The 15,304-nt window shown below is 40.1% G+C and overlaps 2 protein-coding genes across 4 annotated transcripts in view; one reads left to right on the forward strand and one right to left on the reverse strand.

Annotated features, from left to right (window-relative positions):
• Nucleotides 1–8,960, forward strand: part of PPP2R3A (protein phosphatase 2, regulatory subunit B'', alpha) — a 154,564-nt gene extending 145,604 nt beyond the window's left edge. For both annotated transcript variants that reach the window (XM_012000025.1, XM_012000026.1), the window contains exon 13: nucleotides 6,125–8,960. In XM_012000025.1, the coding sequence (XP_011855415.1) occupies nucleotides 6,125–6,248 (124 nt within the window). In that variant the 3' untranslated portion in view covers nucleotides 6,249–8,960. The remainder of the gene's footprint in view (nucleotides 1–6,124) is intronic.
• Nucleotides 8,961–10,001: 1,041 nt separating this feature from the next.
• The window catches only part of MSL2 (male-specific lethal 2 homolog (Drosophila)), a 52,716-nt gene continuing 47,413 nt past the window's right edge, over nucleotides 10,002–15,304 (reverse strand). For both annotated transcript variants that reach the window (XM_012000027.1, XM_012000028.1), the window contains exon 2: nucleotides 10,002–13,838. In XM_012000027.1, the coding sequence (XP_011855417.1) occupies nucleotides 12,247–13,838 (1,592 nt within the window). In that variant the 3' untranslated portion in view covers nucleotides 10,002–12,246. The remainder of the gene's footprint in view (nucleotides 13,839–15,304) is intronic.

A 15,304-nucleotide genomic window follows, 5' to 3' on the forward strand; every position in this document is an offset into this window, starting at 1 on the left:
CCAGGATGATCTCGATCTCCTGACCTCGTGATCCGCCCGTCTCGGCCTCCCAAAGTGCTGGGATTACAGGCTTGAGCCACCGCGCCCGGCCCTGAATGTTTTTAAAGGCAGCTTTTTCCTTTGTATTAAAAATATATTAATTACTCTGTCAGAGATCTACATGTACATCCATCAGCACTGGAAATTAAGACACTGTAGGTAAAGAAGGCCAGCCAGAAACCCATCAGAGCAGTCGTCCAGGAATGTAACTAGTGAGAAGTATGAAGCCAAACTCTCCTCAGTGAGGCGGGAGAATATAGGAGAGGAACAGGGAAACAGGGAGAATGGAGGGTTGTGTGTATATATTAGGGTATAGAGAAAGAAAAAGAAGGAATGACACGAATTAATATTCTAAAACATGAGTTATAAAATTACAGATATACTAGTTTAGAATTACTTTTTAATGCTTAATAAACGGAGCCTCTACATGGGCCTGAGATTAGTGTTTTATTTTTTTCCACATTGAACAAAGCCCAATGTTAATTTATTTGAACAGATATTTACTGGTACCTACTTTGTGCCAGGCACTGTGCTTGGTAATAAACGTGATTTGAGACCCTGTCCTTCCAGTTCATAATTACAATATATTTAGCCCACATTTTTATGCTGTCTATATCCACAGTGAGTAAGAATTAACAATTGATAGCTTATGATTCTGGGGAACTGCAAGAGTTCCTTTAACCATCAGAAATGAAGTGAAATCTACTTCCTGGGGCAGGAAAGCAAGTGGTATGTATTAGGAAACTTCAGCAAGAGTTGAAACTAAAGGTTTTCTGGTCACTGGATGGGTTAAGGAAATTCAGTGAACCAAATATCCAACTTCCAAATATTTCAGCTAGTCCATTTTATGTAAGTGGCTTAGGATATCTATTTTTAACTTAAAAGTATAAAGATAAATCACACACTTCTATTCCTGAAGCATTATAGACTTCAAACTAGAGAAATATTGAACTTTTATTTTATTTTTTGGTTTTTTGTTTGTTTGTTTGTTTTTCAGATGGAGTTTTACTCTTGTCACCCAGGCTGGAGTGCAGTGGCACGATCTCAGCTCACTGCAACCTCCGCCTCCCGAGTTCAAGCGATTCTCCGACCTCAGCCTCCCGAGTAGCTGGGATTACAGGCATGTGCCACCATGCCCAGCTAATTTTGTATTTTTAGTAGAGACAGGGTTTCTCCATGTTGGTCAGGCTGGTCTCAAACTCCCAACCTCAGGTAATCTGCCCACATGGCCTGCCCCAAAGTGCTGGGATTACAGGCGTGAGCCACTGTGCCAGGCCAAAATATTGAACATTTTATTCTATGCCTGTAGGTACCATATGTCTTAGATTTGCCCAGATAATCCCTGAATCAAATACTCTATTCTTTTGTCCCTGTAAATAGTCAGAATCCTGGAAATTGGAATCAAAACATAACTCCCAGACAACACTCTGAAACTGCATGCAATCCTTTGTCAAACCATGTATGTCCCAGTCATTATCTCTGCTCATTCCAGCTTTTCTATTTCCATCCCAGGAATCTGCAGAGCCCGCCTGAATACTTTTGCCCAGAAACTGTTCATCTGAAAGGGAAAACTTACTTAGGGAAATAAGTTTCTAAAGGCAGTGGTGTTGCTGGCCAAATTACATGAACCATCATATCCCCTCATGCTAACAATACTATGTTAAAGAATTTGTCCTCAGGCTGGGCACGGTGGCTCACACCTGTAATCCCAGCACTTTGGGAGGCCGGGGGGTGATCACGAGGTCAGGAGATCGAGGCCATCCTAGCCAACATGGTGAAACCCCGTCTCTACTAAAAATACAAAAACTAGCTGGCGTGGTGGCACATGTCTGTAATCCCAACTACTCGGGAGGCTGAGGCAGGAGAATGGCTTGACCCTGGGAGGCGGAGGTTGCAGTGAGCCAAGATCACGCCATTGCCCTCCTGAGCGACAGAGCGAGATTTTATTTCAAAAAGAATGAATGAATGAATGAATGAATGAATGAATGAATGAATGAAAGAATTCTACACTCTCACCATTTTACTGATTCCAATCCTGTCCCAGCAGCTCTACACACTGTTTCACAAGAGCATTAGGACATCACTTTTCATTCAGCCATTCATTTTGAGCACTTAGTGCCAATCACTGTACTATAGCCCAAGGAAATTAGTGAGCTACAAAACGGACACTTTACAGTCAAGTGGGGAACAGATTTAATTATGTAAATATGAAGGAGGCAAATAAGATGAACCAATAATGGACAAGGAGTTGCAGCTTACGGTGCTGAGGGAAGAATTTTTCTGAGTAGGTGACAAGACCTAAAAGGTTGAAAAACAGCAAAAATGTCCTAGGCGGGGAGTAAAATATGTGACTGTGTGCAGTGATTTTGAGGCAGGAAACAGTATGTTGGGGAGATTTTTAAAGCCTAGTGTGGCCAGAATATAGTGAGCAACAGAGGGAGATGTGATTACAAAGTCTAACAGGGGCCAGATCATGCAGGGCCTAGGGAAGCCACTGAAAATTGTTAAGCAAGGGAGTGATATAACCCCTACCCCTTAGGTTTTCTGAAGACCATTCTGCCAGAGTAGTGGAAGTGCAAGAACAGAAGTAGGGAGACAAATAAGGAAGCCCCATTACATACATCTGAGTCAGATGTATGTGGTTAATTCAGGAGTCAAGAATCAGGAAACCTGCACGTGACATCTGATTAAAAGATGAACACAAGCTAGCCAAAGAGGAAAGGGCATTTCAGGCAGTTGAAAAACATGTACAGTGGCATTAGGTCCCAAGACCATAACCTGTTCCAACACCATAAACAGCCTGGTATGGCAGTAGCAAAGGATATGTGGCAAGAGTGTAATCCAGACAAGAAAGTATGGTACCCTGAACTGAAGCCGGTGGTGGCAGGGAGGAAGAGGCAGGCTTGTATCCATATGGTCAACTGTAGTGAGGTGAGGAAAGAGGAACTTGGGATAACTGGTTTCTGGCTTTGAGTGGGCAGATGACAGTGCCATTGACTAAAATAGGGAGAACCAGGGCAGTGGGAAGCATGCGTTCAAGTTTATACATGCTGCTGTAGTGAAAGAGCCATCTATATAGCAGGCAGCTGGATACATGGAGCTCTCCAGCTTAGAAAGAGGCTGAGGCTGGACATAGTTTAGAAACCATAGGTGAGTAAGTGGTGAGTGAAGCCATGGGAAAGACTAAGCTTACCAGGGAAGTACAAAATGACAAGAGCTTATTAGTCCAGAACCTGGGACACACTAGCATTGATGGAGCAAGCGTTCTAAGATGGGTAATATTATTGTGAGATGTATGGCACATTGTAGGATGTTTAGCACCATCCCTGCATGCTACCCACTAGATGCCAGTAGGACCCACTCAGTTGTGACAAGCAAGACACAGACATGTCTCCAGACATTCCTGAATGTCCCCTGGTGGGAGGGAAATCACCCTAGTTGAGAACCACCAAAATTAAGAGGAGTCTCCAGGATGCTGACAAAGGAGGGTTATTGAATGAACTTCCTTTTGCAAATGTTTTCTTCAGAAACGACATACACAAAAATGTATAACCCCTCCTGCAGTATAGGATTAGGTGTCACTCACCAACATGCCCAAAGTCACATTAAGTGATCAAACCCAGATTGGAACCTGACTTTTACAGTCTGACTCCAAAGCTTATGCTTTAAGGCTAAATCACTTAATCCCTAACTCCATAAGGTCTCCATTAGGCTACAAGAGATGTGAGGAGAGGGCTGCTTCAGTCTTTTTCATCATTGTAATCCTAGCATTTGGCTCTTACACTTAGCAACAGGAGTTCAAATATTTACTGAATGAGTCTCACTTCACACTTAACTCTGAAAATATGCCTTATTCATAAACCTACACTGAGGTATTTAACACTGATAGCTTACAGACAGCAAGTCAGGGCACCAAGGGGAAGAAGATGCTCCCATCCTGACAAGAAATCGGCAGCAGTGGTTTTGAGAATTTTGTTCCCCAGAACAGAGGCTCTGCCATCAACCATTTCACTTGCGTTAGCAGAAAGTTCCTCTCCTGTTGCCTCCTTATCTAGCACATCCCATGCCGCATTGAGGCCTCAAGGAGATGGGGGAAAAGGAATGGAAACAAGAATGGAATGCAGTAGTTTTATTAAATGAACAAACTATAACTTTTGATAGTATCATAAGCTGGTAGTGATAGGGAACAATTTTCTATCAAGTAAGCTTTTTAAAAATTTTAAATCTCTAACCTCTATTCAAAAATGTTGGCTTAGGCTAGGCGCAGTGGCTCACACCTGTAATCCCAGCACTTTGGGAGGCTGAGGGGGGTGGATCATCCGAGGTCAGGAGTTCAAGATCAGCCTGGCCAACATGGTGAAACCCTGTCGCTACTGAAAAAATACACAAACTAGCCAGGCGTGGTGGTATACATCCATAATCCCTGCTTCTTGGGAGGCTGAGGCAGGAGAATTGCTTGAACCCGGAAGGCAGAGGTTGCAGTGAACCAAGATCGTGCCACTGCACTCCAGCCTGGGCAACAGAGACTCCATTTCAAAAACAAAAAGATGTTGACTGGGCACAGTGGCTCATGTCTGTAATCCCAGCATTTTGGGAGGCTGAGACAGGTGGATCACTTGAGGTTAGGAGTTCAAGACCAGTATCGCGAGCATGGTGAAATCCCATCTCTACTAAATATACAAAATTAGCCAGACATGGTGGCACATGCCTGTAAATCCCAGCTACTTGGGAGGCTGCGACAGGAGAAATCACTTGAACTTGGGAGGCAGAGGTTGCAGTGAGCCGAGATGGCCCCACTGCACTCCAGCCTGGGTGACAGAGTGATACTCCATCTCAGAAGAAAAACTTCACACACACACACACAATGTTTTAGGGAATAGGTGCCCCCTACTGTATATACCTACCTCAGCATATTTTCCCTCACTAATTGGCCTTGGTACCTTTTTGATGAAGAGACTGTATGTCCACAGATTCCTGCTTAAATATTGTGGGAGATCCCTGCAAGGGCTAAGCCAGTGATGTCAAATACTATAATAGACATTGCTAACTGATGTACATTTTTCTGATGTACATATCTACATATGAGGCTTAGAGATACAGCCTCAGAATATTTATCAGTATTTCAGGCAGCCACATCATTTCCAAGAGAAAGTATTTCATCTCTGCCTAAAGCCAACCTTAGGGGTAGCCTGGAGGATACAGTATTCAGGGGATACCAGCAACACCTAAAAGGTTTGGCAGAACGACATCTTCCCAGGATGAATATCTAGGTCTAGGTATGCTGTAGAGGTCTACAAAGTAGAAAGATGGGAAATCTATAAACGGGCTTTAGTCAGTTCGACCTACACACTTGAACATCTATTTGTGTTACTTGGAAGCCACGGAGGGAAGCTATAAAGCAATCTGGGAGTTGAGAAAGTTTGCCACTCTGACCTACCAGTGGCGCAAGCCTGTAATCCCAGCACTTTGGGAGGCCAAAGTGGGCAGATCACCTGAGGTCCAGAGTTCCAGACCAGCATGGCCAACATGGTGAAACCCCATCTCTACTAAAAATACAAAACTTAGCCAGGTGTGGTGGCATACGGATGTAGTCCCAGCTACTGGGGAGGCTGAGGCAGGAGAATCACTTGAACCCAGGAAGCAGAGGTTGCAGTGAGCCAAGATGGTGCCACTGCACTCCAGACTGGGTGACAGAGCAAGGCTCCGTCTCAAAAAAAAAAAAAGATTTGCCACTTTGAGTGGAAACCACTTTAATAAGGTCGTGTAAAGCTCATACTTTATGGACCTCAAATTTTTCTTAACCTTGCACCATCTGTAATTCTCTCACTCCCACCAACAACCATAGGGAAAGCTTGATATGGAACATTTTCAACAAATTCTGACATGGACTTAAGCTTTAAGGAACAGGGAGAAGAATGTGTTTTCTGCTCTGGAGTGTTGTCTCCTTCAGGGCAGTTCAGTTGCTCACAGCCTCCATTTAGCAACTAAAGGTACCTTTGCGGGCTGGTCTTGAGGCTCGTGTTTGCCGTATTGATTTCTACCCAACCATTAAAACTTCAGTTAATTCATTTTTGCTTTATTTCAGTTTTGAAGATTATGAAACAGATGAACCTGCCTCTCCCTCTGAATTTGGAAACAAAGGCAGTAAAATATTAAGTGCAAGCCTTCCAGAGAAATGTGGAAAGCTTCAATCAGTGGATGAAGAATAGCTCCCAGTGTCTACAATGAAACGAAGATGTGTATTTTAAATGTTTCTTTCTTGTGAAGAGATGTTCTCGTTTGCATACTGCTTTTTAAAGACTTTGATTTCTCCAAGTGTGTATCTGCACTAGGAACTTTGTTTTTAAGCAGTAGGTCTGGATACACATTTAACTTAGGAGACTCCTCCAATTTGCCTCAAACCTCTTATGGAGCTTTTCCTCAGAAGTGGTACCATCGCCTTCCGAAGTCAGCACTCTACACCTTTGAATGTACCAAGGATCTCTTGGGGACGGTGCCATGCACGGTTCTCTACACAGGTGACTGAAGTTGCCTCTGTGTTGGCTGGCATCCGAGTCCCCTCCGGGCTCCTATGGAGCCTAGAAGAAACCTTCACTTGCAGAAAACTTGAGTCAAAAAATTCTGGAACTTGAAAAAGTAGTAAGGGCCTCCAGAATTGACTTAGCCCTAGTAATAAAAGCACTGCCAAAACATCTCAGAGACTTCTTTTAATTCTATGTATACTGGAGTTCAAAGATCTTGAACTTACCTGGCTTCATGTAATTTCACAGTTCCCTGCCAAACTACTAGTCACTTTACATCCTCAGGTATTGTAACCACTGGGCCTTCCAACTTCGCTGGCAAGCTCTGGTAACCTCCCTGACTGTGGATCTTATATAAGATCTCAAGAAAAAAAAAAAAAAACTTCTTAAATGAAGTACAGAATTTGACTCATACTTGGAAAAAGCCCTTTTAACTTTTATTCATTGAACTATTGAATGATGTATTTAATCTCCAAATTAGTTAATACTGTTTTCACTTCCTATCAGAAGGCCTGCTTGATGACATAAAGGAATAATGATACATTAAAATTCTTACTAGATATATTCCTTTCTCCCAGGAATATTAGACTAGCTAATAAAGTTAAGGCCTCAATCAATGTTATTCCTTACTTCATGTTCAAAAAAATTACTACAGATACTTCATCCACCTCATTATCAAGGAAATGGAAAATGATACACCTATAAAAGAAAGCTATTATTTACTGTAGATGTGTTCACTACAGAATCCTACATTTTTCATCAGGCCACAGTCCAGCCAAATCCTGTAGTATCCTTGAAAAGAAACTATTAAAAATAATAGACATTTCTGATGTAAGTAAAACCCCCAAGCAACTTAATATCCATCTGTCAGTCATCAGCTTTTCCCCTAGATTTATTTTTTTTTTTTAACTAGTTCTGAAAGTGTCAAGAATAGCTTCCCTTTCCACCCTACCTTGGTTCCCTCCTTGCTGGCATAAAAGCCAAGCAGCGAAATGAACTTTGGGTTAGGGTTATGGTAGGCAAAAAGAAAAGGAGAATTTAGGTAATACGCTATAAACCAGGTACAGCACAGTAAGTTAACAATCCTAGGACTCCTGCCTGTCACAAGCTCCCAGTTTCCTGTCATTTTATCTTCATGATTAGAACTGATCTTCCATTTAACTGTTACAGAAAGCAGTAACTACTGCAGCTATTTAATAGTTCACACAAAATAATTAAAAGCTTAAAAATAACAATTTTTAGGAAACAATATCCAATAACCTACACACACTGATTATTAAGATTGTTTATGTGATAAATGAAATGTCCTACCAATCCCATCCAGCCTTTACCAGGGAAGAAAAGCAATCATTTTATTTCAGATAGAAATACAAAAAAATAAATAAATACTTTTCTTAGAAGCCAGATACGGTTTAAATGTTTTATTATCCATAATGACCTAAACTACTAGTAAGATTCACCAAAAAGTAAAAATAAAATTCAATTTTACAATATACTATTTGGCTTTTTTACCTTGGTTCTCCTTAACTGAAGTCCTCTTGCTTTCACTTTCATCTGGTTTTTGAAGTCTCTAATTATTGGCTGGGCATAGTGACTCAACGCCTATAATCCCAGCATTTTGGGAGGCCAAAGGAGGTGATCACTTGAGTCCAGGAGTAAAGACCAGCCTGGGCAACATAGTGAGACTCTGTCTCTACAAAAAACTAAGCTTAGTTGGGCGTGGTGATGCACACCTGTAGTCCTACCAACTTGGGAGGCTGAGGCAGGAGAACCACTCGAGCCCAGGGCTTCGAGGCTGCAGTGAGCTATGATTACGACACTGCACTCCAGCCTAGGCGACAGAGCAAGACCCCAATCTCTTACAAAGTCTATTATAAAAGTACATCTATCAATACCATTCCATTTAAGATGGGCTATTGTAATAGTTTACCCACATTATTACATTTTCAGGAATTATAAGAATGTGTTTGTTTTATTGTACTCCTTTCTTGGAGCTGAGTGCAAGGAATGTGAATTCTGAGGAATTAAGGTAGAATATATTTGACTTTCTGGTAAAGATCATGGTAAATATAATCATTACTGCCAAACTGGAATTTACAAGTTAAAATATTCCAGGCCCCTTGATAAAAGCTGAGGGTTATTATCATGACCTTAATGCTAATTCAGTGAGAAATGAGTTTAATAGCATAACATTACCAAGGTAATCAAACTAATAAAATTCCATATATCTTCCCTGCATCTTATCTATGTCACTGTGTACCATTCAAAGTGTTTATAAAACTCTAGATTGATCAAATGAGATTTGCTCAGCTTTTTGAAATGTTAAGATGTGTTTGGAGAAGGCTGCATGACTTTTGTTTTTCCCTTTTAGCAAAACTAAATAAAGTTGTCAAATATGAATGTTCATTAAGGTAATTACTACACACTCGTGCTTTTAATCATACCTGCACCTCATTTTTATGTAAGACTGTAAACAAGCTTGAATGTCAGAATAACTCTTTGAGCCCATGTGAAAACTACAAAGAAAGGTCTTCGTAGTAATGATAATATACTGAGAAATAATTTCCTCAGGGGATAGGGAAGCGGACCAGGGTTTGTGAATGAGGCGGAGTTCACAGGAATCAAGGTACACTTTAGCCTCATCTATAATGCATTATTTTAAAAGAATGTGTAACTGCGTGTTTTGGGGTACCTAATTTTATTTAAGAGGCAAGGTCTCACTATGTTGCCCAGGCTGGATTCAAACTCCTGAGCTTAAGTGATTCTCCCACCTCAGCCTCATAAGTAGCTGGGATTACAGGCACACACCACTATGCCCAGCTTTTATTTTTTTTTAAAAAAGTATAAAATACCATCCAAGTATTAGATTTGGTCAAAATACTATACTTTGAACTTAGTATTTTCTAAAGTGCTTCTATTTGTTATCTATGATAATGGTTATGGACAATTTATTTTTCATCTGATTGCCGTAAAACTTTTACTCTTGTTCAACAAGGTCACCATGAAATTGTTTTAACTAAGAATACAATGAAATAAAAGGAATTCTTTATCCCTAGGACCATACTACAACTCTTCATGGAAATGCAGACTTAATTAACCAAAAAGATAAAATGGTCAGCTCTAGAACTATTACCTAAGGTAAAAGATCATTTGATCATTTATATTAATAACAAGGACTCAACAATTCAGGATGTGTCACATTAAATGCTGCTATTCTTTGGTGGTTTCAAATCCTGTTGAATTAGTAAATCCAGTTACTTCAGTAATAATCTCTCAATCATCCCTTGTTAGTCATTTGTCAGCATTCCTAAATAACTCGTGGTATAAAGAAAAATAATATAAAAATCAAGGCACTGTGATTACTCTTCCCCAGATGTATATAATACAGACCATTCAGAGCATGCTATCCCAAACTCCTCAGTATTCTACAACATAGAATTAGAAAACTATCATTTATTGATAGATTTAAGGTGTAATACAGGTTTCCAAAAATGTGGCAGTGAGAATACCAGCATAAAAAAGAGAAACTTGTGCTAAAAACAACCTGAATTCATCATTGGCAATATTACATAACAATCAAGTCCCTCACATACTAATGATTTCCACTTTGTCTATATTGCCAACCTCCCATGCATCAAAAAAAACACAAGATTATCAAACTTGGGAAGCAATAAAGTACTCTATGAATTTTAAGATCATAATATTAGGAAAGTTTGGTCGATTTGCAAAATATATCCTCATCCATGTGTACAATCTCATTTCTAATCATTTTTGCAGTGATCATTAGTGAATAAAGAACAGATTTACAACTTTATATAGCAGGGCATCTGGGTTCAACACAAAACTGTTACAAACGTTAGGTAAATACATGTTTCATAAGACACTGCTAATACTTAAAGGAATTAAATAAAATTCCAAATCTTGGAAAGCAAATAAAGACAAGACAACTAAGAAGCATTTTCCACCATTTACTCTTGTTATCAAAAATAGTTCAACTCTTCTTGCAAAACAAAAACAAAATAGTACATACTGGACACATACATCACATTTTTCTTCCTATGGCTTTAGCCCACCCCCACCCCACCAAAAAAAAACAAAAAAAAACAAAAAAAACAAAAAAAAAAAACCCAACAACAACAACAAAAACAACTCTACCTGACCACATTCACAGAAAATGACACCAGGATACACTACAAAACAGAAGGAGGTGTCATCTGCTCTGTGTCCAAAGGTTTCTTCTCCATGTCTTGTACTAGGCGAGTAACCATCATTGAACATGCTGTGTGCCAAATCAAAACATAACTTCAACGTATGTCGGATATTACTAGAGATGGTGAACGTAGTAGAAATTGGACATTTTCCAGCAGTATTTTTCTTTAAATAAGCAATGTCAAAGCTGCAGCTCTTCTTTTAAATCATAGATTATTTCATTACACCTAGTCAGTCCTTGTTTTATTTGGGCTGTGCTCTTTGAAGCAACTGACTAGATTTACCATCAACAGAATTGTCTGTGACTCACTTGTCTTCCCCATAAAAATTAACGGGAAGAAGTGCATTTAAACTGAAACATACTTTGTGCTTTACATGCAAGAGAGCATTCTAAAGAAAATCCTCCTAGCTTCAACCTACCTAAATGCACAGGTTTCATAAAAAGGCATTCTTATTAGGCCTCTATAAAAGACGCCTTCATAATGAACAGCACCCTAAAAAAAAAAAAAAAAAACCACTAGGAGCATATTCAAAATAAAGACTGTGGCAAATAAACTATTATAGAAAACAAAAGTCAAAGTGGCGGCCAGTGGCAATAAGTACAACACATAAATCTGGGCAAGTCTGGGGGCATTATTCCGAAATTATTTTAAGTAAATCCCAATTACTAAATAAAATTTTTATAATTTTTAAAAAATTCTGTCACATACTAGTCTAAATTTAATTACCTTCAGAATAAAACTACTCTCCTTCACTTCATTTATCCAATTAGAACACTGCTCAAAATGAAGGAGGGATTTAGATTTTTTCCCTAGAAATGAGTGAGAAAAAGCTAAACATTTGTAGTCTGACAGAATCTGTTTACTTTTTAAAAAGATTTCTTAAACATTCTAATGAGGGGGAATTTTTTCTTTTCATAATACTGCTGATTTAAGAACTGCTACATACACCAGTAGCCAATATTTCATGATCAGAAATGGTATGATGTCAGCACAAAGGTTGAGCTGGACACATCAGCTTTCCAACAGGAGAAACATCAATGGCATCTGAAGGCAGCACTGAGTTTCCTGAACTAATGGCTACTTTTCCACAAAAAAATTAGCACAATCTTTATGGACTGACTAGATACCACTTCCTTACATTTAATCATAAACTTTGATTATGCACAAAGCATGGCCATAAACAATGAGGTTAATGTTATTTTTCTTGCCAAAGTTCATTTTGTATAAATCAGTTGCATCAGCTTTGTTCTCAAACTATGAGGTTCTGTAAGAACTAAGGACATATAGTTGTAGGGTTACTCCTCCATTATCTGCAAACTATTTCCCCGACACTAACACATATAACTTAGCAATGAAAACACTTGATACAAGTGATCTATATGCAGGAGCTCCGGCAAGTTAAACCAACAGAACCATAGCTGCCGTAAAACTGTAGCTATTTCCCTACCAGGAGTAGGTTTAAAAGACCCACTGATTTAACAGTCGAATCTCATGTCTATAGCTTCATCCAAACTTTTATCATCATGTGTACTGGCAGCTAAAAACGTCGTTACTGGGGACCCTGTGACATTTATTACACTGGTGCTGGTACTAGCGTTACGCACAGCAATGCTAGTCACATTAATGCCCAAAGTGAGCCTGGTCTGCTCCAAGGCCTTTTCTGGCACGGCAAATGCCTCCAGCTTCTTCTCCCCATTGGCCATATAGGAGTTTTGGCAGCCACGACATATACAATCTAAGCAGGCTTTGCGGTTAGAGTAGCAAGGGCAGCGTTGGCCTCGGCATGTAAGAACACTTGGATTTTGAGTAGCACGCCCACATTTACACCCTTTCTTTTCCTGGGGTTTTTTGTACACAGTCTTGGTAGGACTTCCTGGCATAAAATGATGACTAGGAATCTTTTCCTTTACTGCTTTGTCTTTTTTAAGAATACCTGGCTTGGTTTTAGAGTGAGATTTCTTGGATCCATGTTCATGACTCTTTTTCATGCTTTTAGTAGATAAAAGTACAGTCTTGCTGATTTTAGGCGTTGTGCCTCCATTGGGAACAGTTGCTATAGGTTGAAGAGAAATTTTGCTCTCCCGTTTCACCGTCACAGGAGCAGATGCCCCCAGTGTTGGGCCTCGAATAATGGTAGAAATTGGAAGTGGCTGAACTTTCTCACTGTCGCTCTCTGATCTGGATCGTTTTCTATTCAATTTTGCTATCTTCGGAGTTGCTGCTGTACATGATAACCCATGAAGTGCAGGACTGGTGGACATAAAAACATTATGGCTAAGAGACTGGGAAGAAAGCTGCAGAAAAGGTCCATTGGATACAGTGGCTTCCAAGTTCGGCTGCAAATTAGGGCAACAGACCTCTGTATTTGAAACAGTTTCTAAGCTGCGGAGTACTTCCTCAACACTCAGTAACAGAGAGTCTCCAGGTTTTATATCTTCACTGAAACTGCAGATATCAATGCCTGTGGAACATAAGTCAGTGGCTACCGTGTCACAAACGGGTGGCAGGCTGTCAGACAGATCCTCAGTTTTTATGTCAACAGTGTTACATACGTCAATCGTATTTGAATGTTCAGGTGAAGGAATATTTATACCAAATCTATCTATTGAAAGCCCATTATAAGTAGGCAAACCATTGATAACAGAACTGCCAATAGCAATGCTGAGGGTGCTTTCAGACATTGGAGATAAACTAGCTTGAGGATCAGTTGTGGGTTCTGAGGTTGAAGGTAAAGGGGAATGTGTCAAACACAAAGTAAAGGATGAATCTGAGGGTTTTTCTGTCTCCTCACAAAACAATGATCCATCATTAAGCAAAGCCAAAATATCAGAAGAACAGTCAACTGCTTCTATTATATCCCGTGCCAGTGTAGTCTGTGTTATATACTCGCATAGTTTTTTGTAGCAGTTCACTAGGATGCTTAACTGCTTGTTTTCCTCAAACTGCTCATAGTCTTTGCACCAGCTACAGGAAGGTTTCATCATCATTTTCTTGCCTTTACAAGTTTTGCAGACATAATGTTGGCAGGTGGAGTTGGTGGGTGCAATAGGATCTTGTAGCAAATGTCCTAAGGGGGAGAAGGAGGAAAGCAAAGATTTTAGTAAAATAAATTTACCATTTCATAAACTGAAGTTTAGATGACATAAGTAATCTATCAAAATTGAGATGAATTAAACTCACTAGGCCAAATAACAAAAAATATATCTTAGAAGAAACAGAAGAATCCTCAATTAGCTCGCTTTATTTCATGCCATATTCCCCATTCAGTTATCTCAAACCAAAATCATCCTTGATTCTGTGTCTCTCTCCCCAAGCAGTATGTTCTGGTCCATCTTCTTATCCTCTTCCTCCAAAGGCTATAAAGTTAAAGATGTGAAGATCAGACACCAGAAGCAAAAACTAGGGTTAAAACCCTTTGGATAGCCAGGTGTGGTGGCGTGTGCCTGTAATCCCAGCTATTCAGGAGGCTGAGGTGATGGCTTGAGCCCTGGAGTTGAGGCTACAGTGAACTATGATCCTGCCACTGCACTCCAGCCTGGGTGACAAAGCGAGACCCTGTCTCAAAAACAAAACAAAACAAAACCCTTTGGATCTCAACCTAACAACATGGCAATGCTACAACATTCTGAACAAAATCATAATGATTATTTTGTGCTGGACACTGGGGAAAAATATATGAGTAAGAGAGATTTAGTCCCTGCCCTCATAAAAGATAGTCTTGAGGGCATTAATCAGTAGAAAAGTATCTTCACAGAAAAAAAAAAAAAAATTTTTTTTTTTCAACCAGTTTTTACTGCATGTATACTAATCATAAACTTTAAAGAAAAAAGATCAAAATTAGTTTCAGGCTAGGCACAGTGGCTCATGCCTGTAAGCCCAGCACTTTGGAAGGCTGAGGCGGGCAGATCACCTGAGGTCAGAAGTTCAAGGCCAGCCTGGCCAATATGGTGACACCCCATTTCTATTAAAAATACAAAAAAATTAACCAGGCATGGTGGCAAGCACCTGTGGTCCCAGCTGCTAGGGAGGCTGAGGCAGAAGCATCACCTGAACCCAGGAAATTGAGGTAGCATGAGCTGAGATCACACCACTGCACTTCAGCCTAAGCAATAGAGCGATACTTAGTCTCAAAAAAAGAGGAAAAAAAGGCTAGGCATGGTGGCTCATGCCTGTAACCCCAGCACTTTGGGACGCTGAGGTGGGCAGATCACCTGAGGTCAGGATTTTGAGACCAGCCTAGCCAACATGGTGAAACCCTGTCTCTACTAAAAATGCAAAAATTAGCCAGGCAGGGTGGTGGGCACCTGTAATCCCAGCTGTTCGGGAGGCTGAGGCAGGAGAATCCCTTGAACCCAGGAGACAGAGGTTGCATTGAGCCGCGATTGTGTCACTGCACTCCAGCCTGGGCGACAAGAGCAAAACTCCGTCCCATTAAAAAAAAAAAAAAGGAGTTACACTAGGAAAGAACTATGTTCAACTACATTAAAACAAAGAAAAAGGAGTACTACTCAAATTCTTCTAGAAAAAAATACA

This window comes from Mandrillus leucophaeus, unplaced genomic scaffold, assembly GCF_000951045.1.
Source record: "Mandrillus leucophaeus isolate KB7577 unplaced genomic scaffold, Mleu.le_1.0 Scaffold612, whole genome shotgun sequence".
Lineage (NCBI taxonomy): Eukaryota > Metazoa > Chordata > Mammalia > Primates > Cercopithecidae > Mandrillus > Mandrillus leucophaeus.